Raw genomic sequence first — 15,312 nt, 5'->3', positions numbered from 1 at the left:
GGAACTTTTATTTAATAAACCATAGAACTCTTACAAACGCTAATCCGCGCCATCCGCCAGGTGCATAATTTCAGATATGTGCCTCAGTTTCCCATAAGTCAAGACACGTTCAAGCTTTCAAGCGCCACTCAGTTCTGTGCTCTACTCCTTGCAACTTCTTACCTTCCATCCAGTTCCTTTTATGACTCATCTAATAGTCTGATGGGGGGAGACCACCTGAATCATGCAAAATTCCAGATCTGTTTGTGTGTATTCAAATGGTAAGAGGGGACAATTATGCATTTGTTTAAAAAAAAAAAAGGGGAGGGGGAGGGGAGAGTCTGTCAACATGCAGTTTGACTTTCCTTCCTGTGACTGCTCCTGTATCTCCAAGTTTCTACTTATTGAGAAAAGTGTGTCAAAGTTTAGAACGGCTTATAACCATGCTCAACAATCTATTGAATGGCTTTCACCATCTCAGCAGGCTTAATGTGCTTTAACATCCTTAACGTTCTCTGTAGAACTCATTATGAAGAGATTTGGTAACTTGACTTTTGAGTAATTACTGAAAAATAGCATCTAGTAATCCCTCCATGTTTCCATTCATTAAAGTGCAGCTGCTAAAAAGATAGTAACTTGCAGCAATGTTTCTCACAGCCCACTCCTTCTTTAATTCCAGAGCTGGCTGTGTCTGATTGCTCTTGGGATCTCCTTCCTGGCCTGTGGGCAAACGGTAAGCGTCACTAGAACAGGGCTTACTGAAGAACCGCCTGTCACTCAAATTAACTAAACACTGGGTCTGTCTGCACACAGCAGGTAGCCATCAGAGCCAGTGCGTTTCTATGGTTTACTGTGTGAACATATCCAAACGTATGTGCAATTTGCACGGAAAATACTTGTGTAAGTTTGTTGTATAAAAGCTCAGATGTACGTACTGGGAAATATTGTGTTACTAAGATAACTAAAGAGATGAGTAAGTTTCCTTGCTGACCCCCTCTAATCACAAACATAATGTTATGTTGCTGCTGGAATAGATGTCTGCTTTGCAATGTAGGAACTGCATGTAACTTTCCAATTATCCAGACACTAACTAGCTTACCAGCCTGGCAAAGAGACACTCTGTGTTCCAAAATGACACGTCCATTTAGCTAGTTCTCTGTCTCTGAAGTCTTCCAGTGAATCTGTAATACAAGCTGCTAAACAGAAATCAAACTGCTTGGACAGTATCTGAAGTATTAATCCTCCTTCTCACAATTAGACAAGCAGCGTGTAAAGTCTGTGACGCTAAGTGATGCAATCTACCTCCACAGATCAGAATTCAATTGTATTCCATAATCGCAAATTGACTTGGTTATTTCATTAGAAAATAGTTACTGGTTACAGTTAATCAGAATGAATATGGGGTGCAGAAATTCGTTCCCGGAGGTGGGAATTGTGTTGGAGAAATCCTAGCCCATAAACACTAGAAGTCTAAGCATTAGAGTTGTCATATTTTTTTCCTACCTGGTATGTGATTCTGGTGATCAGCAAGGGTAAAAAATAAATCAGTGTTTACAGGTTGTTTATGATTCTGTGAATTATTTTGTATGTATGGCATTAATAGAAATTTTCTCTGTATCTTCTGCAATTTCCTGTATCATGACTCATGGAGTGTAACGTAACAGAATGCTAAAAGCCTTCATGATTTGGGTCTTAATTTTTTTTAAACGTACTTACTTTCACTTCCAGTCTGGCCCTTTATACTTTCCCCATTGTACTTCCTGCTTTTCCCACCTCCCAAGGCAGTCTTAAATCTAGTATTGCAAAGGTCACAGTGAGAAACATGCATTCCTTTTCTCTGTTTGGGAAAAGACTGCACATTTTGTCCTAATTTTATCATGAATTAAGTGGTTATATCCTTGGGGATATACTGTGGTTTTTAGGGGAGGGGGCGGGGGGGGGGGACGTGTGTTCATGAGTGGATCCTGTAAAGCGAACCTGTAGGGAAACTGAAGTCCTGGATCTTATTGAGTAAGATTTTTCTTCTGTTACTACTTGATAAAAGTTTTAGCTGATAACTCTGTGTGTAAGCATTTGTGTTTGCGTTGAGGTATTTTGATAGGTATTTTCACAAGAATTCAACTGATCTCAATTCTGTCCGTCATCTTATGGGCCCATCAGATATTTTGATCTGTACTGAATTTTAGTTTGTGCATTAGTTTTTTCACCTTTTAAAGAGAACTGGGTTCAAATCCTGACATGGGTCACAAGTGAAAGTGGCTTCGAAAGGACTTCTCAATCCCTCTGTGTGAACCTACCAAAAGCATGGCATGATTGCGGTCTGCTCAACAGAGGCTAGGGACTGGAATAGCCAGGGTATTACAAGATACAGGATTGGGGTCCCCTGGAAGATCTGTGTGGGTTGCACAGCATCTCCCCTTCCTTTGCCTGACTTAACCCATGCTATTAGTCCTCCACTCTCCTGATCACTAAAATTAGTCCTATTTTTTTTTAAGTGGAAATATTTTATTGAGAATGGCTAATGTAGGTATGTTTTCAAGCTTAGTTTCTGTAGTTCTAATTGGAGACAAGGTTTTCTCAGGTAATTCATTGTCTTAGTGTTTATCATGTTCATCACAAGAGAGGTGATTCTTCTGTGCAGATAAAGGGGGTTATCCATGGCTTTCGGAGGGTTGGAGAGACAGATTTCACAAGGGAATGGTAGCTTTTTCTTTTTATAGTAATGCCTCTTGTTTGGACAAACTTCAGACTGTAAGGGACATCCATCATGTCGATGGGAGGTAAAAGATATGTCCAGAGTAAGTGTGGAGAATACCTTTAAATATTTTCCTGTATGGAAATGGCATGTGGTTCTCACTGGGTCGTGTGAGAACATTGAGTTTAGTTCAGGCTTGACCACTTCCATATTCTTATCCGTTGTAGCAGTCAGAAATAGATACTGAATGTTACAATTGCTGTCTTGCCAAAGCAAAGGCATACAGCCAGATTCTCCCATTGCCCTGCGACTTGCCATAGTCCATTATATCCACTTTGCACTGAGGTTAAAATGCTACTGAATCAGAACAGTAAAAGTTTACAACTGCTTTGCCCTAGACTACATAAGGTGTTGGACAATGGAGAGTCCAGCCCATAGTCTCAAATTGCTAGAGTAAAGTATAAACCTCACGGTTTCCAATAGTAGTAAAGAACACCTACATGTGCGGCTCCTGTTATGATGATAAGTGCAGACATACAGGAAAGAATATAACTCCCAAGTGCATAAATGAGTTGGTTTCATAAATTTGGTTAGGAAGGCTGTAACTATGAGCAAGAGACACGATGAATTTGGGATGGCAAAAATTAAAGCTGCTAATCTTTTTTAATGATCGTTTTGACTAAGCCTACAAAGTTGGCTAATTTACTCTTAGTCAAGATAACTGACAAAACATACTTGACTTAAGTATTAATGCTTGATATAAAGAAAAAAATGACTTCACTTAGCGTTTTAGTTCAAAATTCCAGCTAGAAATCCTGAGTATGCATCCTACTTACTGCCAGGGTTTGTAGTCTTATACTAATTCTGCTGACTTGTGTGTTAATCTGTCTTCCTTTGGCAGTAAAATTCTATAGACTGTCTAACCAAAGGCACGTTTATGATCTAGAACTGCTGTTAGGGTTGAATCTAGCTGCCTTCATTCACTTATAAGTTCCTGTAGTTTAATTTTTATGCCTTAGACTTTCATGCATTTTTTAAAAATTTCTGGTTTGTAAAAGTGTCAAAAATGCATGACCACTGTGAACATGTATGACTGTCACTGTTGGATTTGATGCGAACTGTATATCAAAATCACCGCTATATGCAGGAACGTCTGTATAAAGTCCTCTTAGCCTGGTATAATTTAGCTTCTATTCTATTCATTGTGAAACTTATTTTTTTTTTTTAATTGAGCATGAATCAATTTGTATGCACTACATTTTCAATTAAAAGAATAGACACTTTTTCAACTTGGTTTCTTGGGTCCTTTTTTTTAATTGCGACACCCAGTCTGTTGCTTTAAAAGAAACTCGTATTGCTGCCCAAATGATTGAGATGCTGTAGAGTTATTGGCCCTGTACATTAGATTGCATGCAAACCTTAGTAAAAGTGAAAAATTTTCTATACTAACTCTCTCCATGCTGTGCATAGTAACTTCTCACTAACTGCTGTTGCCAGAAATTGTCACGACAGTCCTTGTTCGTATAAGACATTCAACCAAGAAGCTATCTTGCCTTGATATTCTCCGCTCCCTTCAGGGCAGCATTGAGTGCTTCTGCTCCCAGCAATAGCAAAGGATTGATATGCTATTAGCTTGTGCAACCTGACTACCTGAATATAATTCTTGCTAGGGTTCAGTTGAGCATTTTTATAGGTGTCTTTGGGTGGCTCTATTTGGAAGACAAACTTACCATTCTACATTAAGACCATTTAATCAAATGCCAACATGTTTTGGCCAGGAACAACCTTAATAGGGGATTAACTCTGCTAAGTTGGAATAGGAATGATCTTATTCAGGAGTTCAGGCATGGTGATATAATGGTCCCATTCTGGCCTTAAAATCTATTTGGGAGTTGGGAGGGAATTCTGATAGAAGCAGACATTGCACACGCCATTCTTTTTTCTTAAACAAACCTGAACCTTTGCTTCTGTTCAGAAATTGATCTTTGTGTTACTATGTGATAGGGGAACTTTCTTTCCCGTTTTTTTATTACAAGCTTTCCCTACCTGCTTTAAGTGAACTGGAAGCTGTAAGTAATGCATATTATTTATTTCTCTTAGAGGAAACACTGAATTTTGTAAGTTCGCTACAGGCCTTTAATTAAATTAATACCTACTTAGTTTCTTTGTTTCTACCGTGTAAGAAACACTTTTGGTAAGTTTCAGTCCATTGAAAACTCTTGTCTTGCCTTTTGATTTCTAACAACTGAATTTTTAAACAAATTTTGAATAATTAAGCATGAACTTAATCTTCACAGAGGAGAATAACTTTATCTTCTATATATGTGGAATCAATTAAACTTGCATGTTGATGTAACAGGAAATTATAACGGAGAAAGATACCGTCCTTAATTCCCCCCAACAGAAACAGTAATGGGATATTGCATCTGTGTCCCTTGCATGTTTTTGTAATATGTATCGATGTGAAGTATTGTGTCCATTAAATAAAAACTTATGGACAGCCATTGCTCTCGTAAGCTAACTTGTAAATCAGACTCAAATCCCTTTTAAAGAGAGTCCTCAAACTACTGCAGCTGAAACATAAACTGGATTCAAAACAGGATTTTATAAAGATGTAACTCTTGGGTCCTAGAGCATAGCAGCATATTCTTTGGCTGGCCACTAGTGACTGAAGCCTGTCCAGATACAAGATAAATAACTGGTTATTATCATTGGCTAATTGAGAGTGCACCCTGGCAGAGAGAACCTGTTGCACTGAAACAACATCCACTGTTAGCTTAACTAAACTTTCTGTAACGAATTCACACTACTTGAAATGGGTGAATCCCATGTTCTGATAAGTGGAGATTGGGTTTTCCTGTTGGATCACACTCTGTGACCCTACTGCTAATAATCTAGTAGGTAATTAATGTACAAGATCTACTGTAATAAGTGATAATCAGCATGGAAAGACGGAAAAATCTGTCTCCTGTCTGTTCTAGTGGATGAATCACCTTTGTTTTTTAATCAGCTGCATGTTGCTTCAATCTTTCAATGACACTCCTTCAGATTAATCAAAATAACTTTAATAAATCACTTAATTGTGGTACAGTATTTATCATATTTATAACATAAATCAGATTTACTGCTGCTGATTAAAGAATAAAAATTGATTTAATGCTTTGGTTTTAACATCTAACAGCCTCACAAAATTTGGATTTTATTTTATATAATGAAAGTGGCAGGACCAAAGAATCAGTTATCTAGTTAAGTACGATTCTTACTTATCAGATTATGATTTAGAAGGCCTTATGAGCTACAGTAGAACCTCAGAGTTACGAACACCTCGGGAATGGAGGTTGTTCGTAACTCTGACATTTTTGTAAGTTGAACTAAATGTTATGGTTCTTTCAAAAGCTTACAGCTGAATATTGTCTTAATAAAGAATTGAAACTTTACTATGAAAAAGAAAAATGCTGCTTTTAACCATCTTAATTTAAATTAAACAATCACAAACAGTTCCCTTATTTTGTCAAATATTTTTTTTAACTTTGCCCTTTTTTTAGTAGTTTATATTTAACACAGTACTGTACTGCAGGGGTCCCCAATGCAGTGCCCGCGTGCGCCATGGCTCCCGCTGGGGCATTTATGTGTGCCCGCTTACTGGCCGCCGGACAAGCAGCCGCCAAAATGCCACCGAGAAGCGGCAGCATCAAGAAATCGGCGGCAATTCGGCGGCGACGCCTCTTGATGACGCTGCATTTCGGTGGCGACGCTTCTTGACGTTGCCACTTCTCAGCGGCTGCTTGTCCGGCAGCCACAGTCCTCGGTCCAGCGCCCACCACACGGAAAAGGTTTTGGACCACTGCTGTAGTGTATTTGCTTTTTTTTGTCTCTGCTACTGCTTGATTGTGTACTTCCGGTTCCAAATGAGGGGTGTGGTTGACCGGTCAGTTCATAACTCTGGTGTTCGTAACTCTGAGGTTCTACTGTACTGTGTGGCTTGGAGCTACTTGGCCTTCTGGCAGTACCAGTTCCTAAGGGCTTGTCTACATGGCACTAACTGCTTCCACGCACTAAAAATTCCATAGTGTGCTTTGACGTACTGCTGTTTCAAACACCCTGGCTTGCTGTGCACTAAATCAGGGTGTAGGCAAGCCCTTAGTGAAATAAAACTGCAGCGTATGTAGCAGTTCAGAGAGACTAGCACTTAACTGCTGGAAAAGAACTTGGTCTTGGTCATGCCTCTGTGCCTGTGGCATGCAGTTGTCTCAATTACTACCTGCCCTGGAGGATTATTCTCTACATGGACGCCAGGCCAGGCAGCTTGCACTTCTGGGTTGTACAAGTCCTATGAAACTCATTGTCTGAACAAAATAAGATGTTTCTGTGTTATTTCAGGATTTGAAGCATTGATCCATGACTTAAAGTTTTAGGCTGAAGAAAGTCAAAGCATAAAACCCTCTGTTTAGTGACTTTAACCTAATCACCCTTGATTTCACTGTCTTTGGCTTCTGTTTCAAAGTGGTTTCCCTAATTTTCTTCTTTGCCTTCTCTAGTATCAGCTGGGACTTGCTACTCACCCTGAACTCTTCCTTCTGAACAATGTCGATGCAGACTCAATTGTGACTAGATGATTCCCTGAACTGCAGTAGCAAGAACAAAAACAATTTTGAAGCCCCTTTGTGCTGCAGAAAAGGATTTTCCTTACTTATGGTTAGTTCAGAAACAGGTATGGTCAAGCATCATGAATGACGGAAAGATTTCCTCCGAGAAGGAGCACAGGATAAAACTGACATCTGCAGAGGAGTGTCAGATGGAATCAACAGACGTTGCACTTGACATCAGCTATGAAGGTTCTCACAGGACCAATGAAGAGCCAGAGTCAAACCAGTTCATAGTATCACATACCCTATGGGTTTGTCTTATCTTTAGGTACTCAAAATATTTTCTTTAATCCTTTTTTTAATTGTAAATTATTTGGGTAGTAAATTATAGATATTTGAATATCTTATTGATTTAGATCTAAACTTATTCTGCTTGGTGTTTCTTAGGTCAGTTAAATGATGGGACACTAACATGTTTTCCAAGTTTTGGAAGATTGTCCAAATGAGTAATGTTAAGATTTTACATTTGATTTTGAATGATCTCATTTATGAAGTACACTAAGGAGACTACACAATGAGAAATAATTAACTCAAAAGGATGGGCAGATTCTGAAGTGCAAATCCATTGGAGCCTAAGGAAGAAGCGTACAAGGCGTCTGTCAAATGCAGATTATGTTCTGGGCATGCTCTTCCATTTCTGCTCCCTTCTGTCTAAAAACGCCCTCCCTATCTGTCCAGGTACTTAGGTGCTCAGTTACTATAGCAATGAGTCCTATCATCTCAAACCTCTCTAGCCTCCACTGTGGCTATCTGAAGAGGTCTCCTACTCCAAGAGCGTGGCAATCCTCACTTCCCTGCCCACCTTTTCTAAGCATCTGGCCAGTTCTCCAATACTGAGCCGCTCTAGGATTTTATTTCAGGTACTTGCCTTGCCCCCCACAACTACATTGCTGACTGCTGCGTAGGAAATGGTAACTACAGTGTAACTGGAATGGGAGGACACAAAGAGCTGTATCTTTGTGCATTCAGTCTAACTTTGTTTTCTTTGTCATCACATCCCAGCTTTTATTTGACCGACAGTGCGTTGAAGTGCTTAATTCTCAATTTCAAAATACAAACAATTTGTAGAGGCAATGCAAGTTTAGGTTTTACTCCTGACATCAGAGGTAGGGATCTATAGAATCCTTGATTTAAGTATCTGTCTATACAGTTATAGGAGTGGACACCGCTCTATTAAGAGTGCTCACCATGAAAAGTGCCTGTTAACTACTAAGTCCTGAAGAGGGAACTTCAAAATTTCTTCATGTAGTTCTTCCAGCCATAAATGTAACGGAATAAATCCATGTGCAGTTACACAGCAGCTTCCATCTATAGGTGAAATGTGGCCTCTTGTCTTAAGCCAACCAACCCCCACCGAATGGGGTTAACTTTTCCTGGGACTAGCTTTACACAGATGGAATTGAACATGAGCTTTGCATTTTCATACCATTTCAAGAAGTCTTGAATGATTAGGATAATTTCTGAGAATTGGATGGTTCCAAACTCAAAGCTTGAGGCCATGATATTCTGGGTGGGCAAGTGTCTTTTGTTTTTTTTTGTTTTTTTTTTAAAGAATAAATCTTTTGCAGTTGTGCTAAGAACCCTGAGGCAGGAACTGCCTTCAAATGGAAGATACCCTGAATTATATTTTTATATATGTCTATGTGGGCTCCGTTCTGAGGCATCTTACTTCTGTTTTTTAATTAAATCTCTTACCAATGAAGCATTTCTATCCCTGTGTATTTGGCACTCATTTATTAAAGATATTGATTACACTTTGACTTGTGATGAACCTGATGGAAGTCTAGACTGTCAAATAAATGTGTCAAATTCGCTTTAGCTTTTTCTGTTTAGGCTTCACTTGCTTAAGAAATAATGCTGATATTCTTCAGGTCAGATGACCCAGAAAGTTAATAACTTTCACTGGCTGTTTTCTGTACAAGAACAGACTGTACAGTGTGAACAACTGCAAAAACTCGTAGCTATTACATGCGAGGGAAGTAAAACGCTACCAGTGTGAGTACTGAATGCAGTACACCAGAGGATATTCTCTGGCTCCAAACTGTAGTGAGACCCTAAAGTTTGGATTGAAGTGTAGCATGGGCAATGGTGTCCAAGTTTCCACCAGTTAATGTGGAAAAGTATAAACACGTGCTGTAAATGTTTTTGCAAAAAGAGTCATACTCAGATATTCTTTTTCTCACACTAAAGCTTTGTTTACACCAGGGGTTGGCAATGTTTGGCACACAGCTCCCCTGGCGGGCCGGGCCAGTTTATTTACCTGCTGACGTGGCAGGTTTGGTTGATCGCGGCCCCCACTGGCCCGCGGTTCGCCGTCCCGGGCCAATGGGGGCGGCGAGAAGCGGCGCGGGCGAGGGATGTGCTGGCCGCGGCTTCCCTTGCGTCTGATGAAGTGGGCATTCACCCACGAAAGCTTATGCTCCAATACTTCTGTTAATCTGAATCTGTAAAAAGCAACAGAGGGCCCTGTGGCACCTTTAAGCCTAACACAGCTACCCCTCTGATACTTGACTACCACTTTTGTTGGTCAGGAGTGTGAAGAAGGAAAACCACACACCGCTGACCGACATCAGTTTCACCGGCAAAAGTGCTGGTGTGGGCAGCGCTATGTCAGCAGGAGAGGCTCTCCTGCCAACATAGCTAATGCCGCTCATTGTAGGTGGTTTAATTATGCCAGCAGAAAAGCTCTCTCCTGCTGGCAAAGCGCAGCTACACAGGAGACCTTACAAGCGGTACAGCTATGCCGCTGTAAGGTCTGTAGTGTAGACATAGCCTAAGTCTGTTGCAGGTGGTACTTGCTTTTGTTTTTAGTAAATCCCATTACAATGTTACCTTGACCAATGTGGATTAGGCATCTAGCAAGTGGCCTAGTGGGCTTCTGCTTGCTGCTGTAGCTACATACAAGGGACACTAAGGATCTGGGTTTACGGCTGAGGAATAGTTCCCCCCCTCAGCTGATTACCTTTAGAGGCAGGCTGCCTCTAGCCTTGGTCTCTACCCCAGTTGGTGCTAACTGTAATTTGTTGCATCTTTCAGTGGCAGGCAAGTCTCACCCTGTACAGTACCTGAACCAGGAGTCCCTCTAACATGTGTGTTATCTCTGGGGAGTTCTTAAATAGCTGCCAGAGCTTTTGTTTGCAAACACTGTTGCTTTAGTTGGAAGGAAGAGGCTCTTGTTGTAATCTCATTACTTGCATCAAGTTAATCACTGCTGTGGTTTAGAGAGCATCTTTGTTAAACCAGATATGTCCGGCAGGTGATGGTCTCGATAGCAATGACGTGAAATATGCAACAGGCCAAAGAGCAGTGACCCAGTATTTCATAGTGAGCACCTGTTCAAAATCTAGTTATTGTAGCTATAACTATTGGCTTCAGCAAGTTGAAACATGAGTATTTTATTGTAACCAAGTGGGTTACCCTATATATAAAGATTTAATAAATAAAATAGCATCAATAAACAGCTAATATAATATATTAGCACGAACCATTTAAACAACCAGCAATGGTACAAGACATTGGACTACTCAGGACTTCTGTTAACGGTCTACTGCCAACCCCAAAGAACAATCTTGCAATGCTCTTTCCATATTGTAGCCCTCTTTCCTAACTAGGATGCACTGCGGCATTCTGAGCTTGATGTAGGTAGATGGCTGCCTCTGCCCCAGATAACAATTCTCCTCCTTGCACAGTACTCTAGCTGGCAGGGATTGCTGAAACATTGGTACTGACTGTGCTGTCAGTCATTGCCTCTAGCATCATAGACATGGATATTGTGAGTTTAGGTATTGATCCCAACAGTTGGCTTTAGCATAGAGCAGCCGTTCAATGGCAGAGCTAACAGAAGTCCTGGTGATTATTACTTAAAATTCTTAGTGTTTACACATAGAAATTCTAAATAATTAATACTGAACATATGCTTTCCTCTCCTGCTTGCTCCTATGAAGTTGGTTCACTTTTTGGCCCCATTCTTGAACTGAGGTTTAACGTAATCCTTATACATAGAGAAGAGAACACCTAACAAAAGAGAGCAGATACTGTTATCTATTGGTGGTTTTCATATGAAAGAGAGTTCATGCAAACAGTTTTGCTTCTTTTCATTTAAGTTAACGTCTGCAAACTAGCACAGGTAACATTATTTAGCAGTAAAAATGTCTTCTCTAAATATCCTAAAAAATAAGTGGTGCAAGGAGGTAACAGCTGGATATTAAATGGTCCAATAAATCCCAATTTGAATTGTTATATCATGAATCATGAACTATAGTGATTTACAGAAGATATAGCTGGTAGCTTTGAAATGGGAGAGTACTTGCTGAAAGTAGAGGTAAGTCAAGCACCCTCTGAGTAGGCCACTACTATGCGGGCAGAAGACTGCCCCATCCGCCCCCCAGGAAAGGGCTCAGCTACCAAAAAGGTATCTTGAAAAGGTTTCTGCACAAATCAGTATCTTACCTATTGTTATTGCTCCTACGACAAAGCCTTGTGCTGCAACTCTCATGTGAATGAGATGGACTGACATTTTCTGATCTCCTCTGTGTTTTAGCTTGTAGAGACCATAGCCCACAACAGCAACAAAGCCTGCCATCCCTATGCATTCAGAAGGAGGGTGAAGTTCAATAAATGTGTAGAACCAGAAAATGTAACTTTGGCTTAAAGAATGTCAGATAAATTACTCTAAATACAAACAGTGCATAGGGTGAAGAATCAGCATATTAAGGGTTTGCAGAATCTGCTCCTTCTGACCTAAAAAAGTCGTGTTTACCAAATGCTAAATTAGACATGCTGTTTGAACAAAGCATCCAACTTTCTGTACCAGAAAATGGTGGTTTTGTTCCCAAAACCATCTAGTGTAGCCATATCCACTCTCGTATTATCTGACTTTTTTTCTCCCTGAAGTAGGGAAGGAAGTATCAACTAGAGGGTTTAATTTTATCTCTGCCTTTTTTGCTTTTGAAGTTGTCAGGGCCTGTAAATCACTTTCAATTACTTTTGTTATTTGGTATATAAATTGAATAACTAAATTATTCTTTTATCTTTCAATTACAACCCCCCACACACACACGCTGCAAAAAAGCAAGCCGTGTCCTTGCAACCTGCTAAATTGACAACAGTGTATACAGATTAGCCTGTGTTCATTTAGTCTGGTACATCCAAATCACTTTAAGGTTTAGAAGAGCTTCTGTTCTGACAATCCTGCTGTTGCTGCTAAATGTTAGGGAAGCCTAATGAAGTTTGATGGATGAAACTTGGCCAGGCTTCTCTGTGCCTTTCCAGGTCTGCACAGTTCCTGAAAACCTAGTATTCTGGATGTGACTCATCTCACTTAATATATTGGTTTTTAAAGGAAGGTCTGATTCAATGGTGTGTGAATATGGAAACCGGTAAAGCTCTGTTTCTGAGGGAAGAACCCCCATGTAGAAGGTACTATAGGAAGCTGCACAATTACAGTAAAGACACCTTTTAAATGAAGGTTATAACAGGCTTCCATCAGACTACTGCTAAAGTAACAGTAACTTTTGCAATAAATCTATACTCTACTCTGGCCATCCTAGTATGACAATAGAGTAATGGTGTACATCAGTTGACAGTGGAAGGAGAAAAACCTTTTCACGCTATCAATTTTGCTGTTCCACGTTTAACCGGTGTACATTTTAGTTTTCTGGAAAAAATCCATTAACCTCCATTACTAGCCGAAGAGATTATTTCTAAGGAAAAACAGGGCAGAATTATTACAATAAAACCCTGTCCATAGCACTCTGTATGCACAGAAAGAGTCAACTCACCTACAGGAACAAATGGAGAGTCTCTAGCTTTCCGTGTCAGTTTAGATACTTGACTGTCCTCTTCCTCCGCAGACCAGCGATCATCAGAAGACATTTCTCACCTCTGAAAACAAGAGAACAGGTCTGACAATTCAAGTCCAGAGATGCTTTCCTTCTCTGTTCTCCAGCGTTTTATTTACTAACGCACCTCTTACTTATGAGACTCCCAGGTGTCAGAGCAGCTAACTTGCAAACTGATCTTGGTCGTAAGCAGATTCCCTTTTTCTAGCTGTCATTCACTTAATGCAATATCATCGCCTGCTTAATCTCATTTTAGAGGCCCTCTGGTTCCCTGTTAAGGGTTTTATTTTGGCATTGCAATTGGGCTGGGTGAAGTTTGTCACTTATACCTGCTCAGCTCTCCAAAGGTTACCTCAGCAAGACATGCTCGGAAATGAAACTTCCTCTTTGTAGCTGTATCTGTGGAATAAAGAGATACTACTTTTTTTTTTTTTTTTTTTAATGGATGTTTTAGAGACCTATTGCCCTTCCCTGCAGAGGAAAAGGGCAAATACAGTATCTACCTGTAAAAAGGGGAATAAGGACAAGCTAGGGATTTAAAGACCAGTCAGCTCATATTCCGTATCTGGAAAAATAATGCAGCAAATAAACAATCAATGTGTAAGCACCTAGAAGAAAATAAGGAAGCGGTCAACATGGATTTGTCAAGAACAAATTGTATCACACCACCTTAATATCCTTCTTTGACAGGTAACAAGCCATGGGGGAAGGAGTAGATGTGATATCTTGACTTTAGTAAGGCTTTTGATACTGTCACTTGACCTTCTGATAAACTAGAGAAATATAGCCTTGACAAACCTATGGGGTGAGGGCACAACTGGTTGGAAAATCTTACTTAGGGAATAGTTATCAATGGATACCAGGCTGGAAGGGCATATGAAGTGGGGTACCACAGGGATCTGTCCTAGGTCTAGTTCTATTCAATATCTTCATAAATGATATGGCTAATGGGATAGAGAGTACACTGATAAAGTTTGTGGACCAAGGTGGGAGAGGTTGCAAGCACTTTGGAGGGCATGACAAACTAGATCAATGGTCTAAAAGAAACAGGATGAAATTCAATAAACATATCTGTGCAGTACCACTGTTAGGAAGGAATAATCAGTTGCACAAATACAAAATGGGAAATGACTGTCTAGGAAGGAGTAGGGCAGAAAAGGATGAGTGGTTATAGTGGATCACAAACTAAATAGAAGTCAACAATGTAATACTGTTGCAAAAAAAAAATTCTAAGTAGTATTAGCAGGAGCATTGTAAGCAGGACAGGAGAAGTAATTCTTCTACTCCATTCCACACTGATAAGGCCTCAACTCTGTATTCTGTCCAGTTCTGAGCACCACAGTTTGGGAAAGATGCGGACACTGTGGAAAAAGCCCATAGGAGAGCAACAAAAATTATGACCTACAAGGAAAGACTGAAAAAATTAGATAGGGGAAGGGAGGGAATGATAATCTTCAAGTAGGTAAAAGGTTGTTATGAAAAGGAGGGTGATAAATTGTTCTCATTGTCTGTTTAGGACAGGACAAGAAGTAATGGGCTTAAAGTGAGCAAGGGTGATTTAGGTTAAACATTAGGAAATCTTCCTAACTGTCAGGGTAGTTAAGCAATAGAACAAATTACCTAGGGAGATTAGAGGATTTCAAGAACAGGTTAGACAAACACTTGTCACGGATGGTCCACATAATACTCACTCCTATCTTAGTGCAGGAGCCTGAACTAGGTGACTTATTGAGGCCCTTTCAGGTCCTACATTTCTAGGATTCTGCCCCCTACAGCCCCCCAATATCCTCCCCCTCCCCACATTGCCCCTACCCCATACTGTCATCCAGCATCCTCCACCTCCCCACATTGCCCCTTCCCCCCTATAGCCTCTCACTATCTTCCCCCTATTACCCCTACCCCATAGAGCCATCCAGCATCCTCCCCCTCCCCACATTGCCCCTTCCCCCTATAGCCTCTCACTATCTTCCCCTTATTACCCCTACCCCTTAGAGCCCCCACAGTACCCTCCCCCTATTACCCCTACCCCATACAGCCCCCCCAGTATCCTCCCCTCCCCCCATTGCTCTGTCCCCCTTTAAGCCCCCCCAGTACCCTCCCCCTATTACCCCTACCCTGTACAGTCCCCCAGTACCCTCCCCCTCTTGTTCTT

General features: G+C 40.5%; 2 protein-coding genes across 5 annotated transcripts in view; one reads left to right on the top strand and one right to left on the bottom strand.

The window, feature by feature from the left end:
• Positions 1-9,138, top strand: part of SLC11A2 (solute carrier family 11 member 2) — a 35,541-nt gene extending 26,403 nt beyond the window's left edge. For all 4 annotated transcript variants that reach the window (XM_054013255.1, XM_054013252.1, XM_054013251.1 and 1 more), the window contains 2 exons: positions 659-712; positions 7,213-9,138. In XM_054013255.1, the coding sequence (XP_053869230.1) occupies positions 659-712; positions 7,213-7,290 (132 nt within the window). In that variant the 3' untranslated portion in view covers positions 7,291-9,138. The remainder of the gene's footprint in view (positions 1-658; positions 713-7,212) is intronic.
• Positions 9,139-11,259: 2,121 nt separating this feature from the next.
• On the bottom strand, positions 11,260-13,194 carry HIGD1C (HIG1 hypoxia inducible domain family member 1C). The gene is made up of 3 exons (XM_054013231.1): positions 13,101-13,194; positions 11,770-11,904; positions 11,260-11,334 (listed from the first exon to the last, which is right to left on the bottom strand). Exons 1-3 carry the CDS (start codon positions 13,192-13,194, stop codon positions 11,270-11,272), a joined length of 294 nt encoding a protein of 97 aa, XP_053869206.1. The 3' UTR covers positions 11,260-11,269.
• Between the last annotated feature and the right edge of the window lie 2,118 nt (positions 13,195-15,312).

This window comes from Malaclemys terrapin, chromosome 23 (genome assembly GCF_027887155.1).
Source record: "Malaclemys terrapin pileata isolate rMalTer1 chromosome 23, rMalTer1.hap1, whole genome shotgun sequence".
NCBI lineage: Eukaryota > Metazoa > Chordata > Testudines > Emydidae > Malaclemys > Malaclemys terrapin.
Note: the sequence above shows the minus strand (reverse complement) of the source record. Positions and strands in the feature narration are given on the sequence as shown.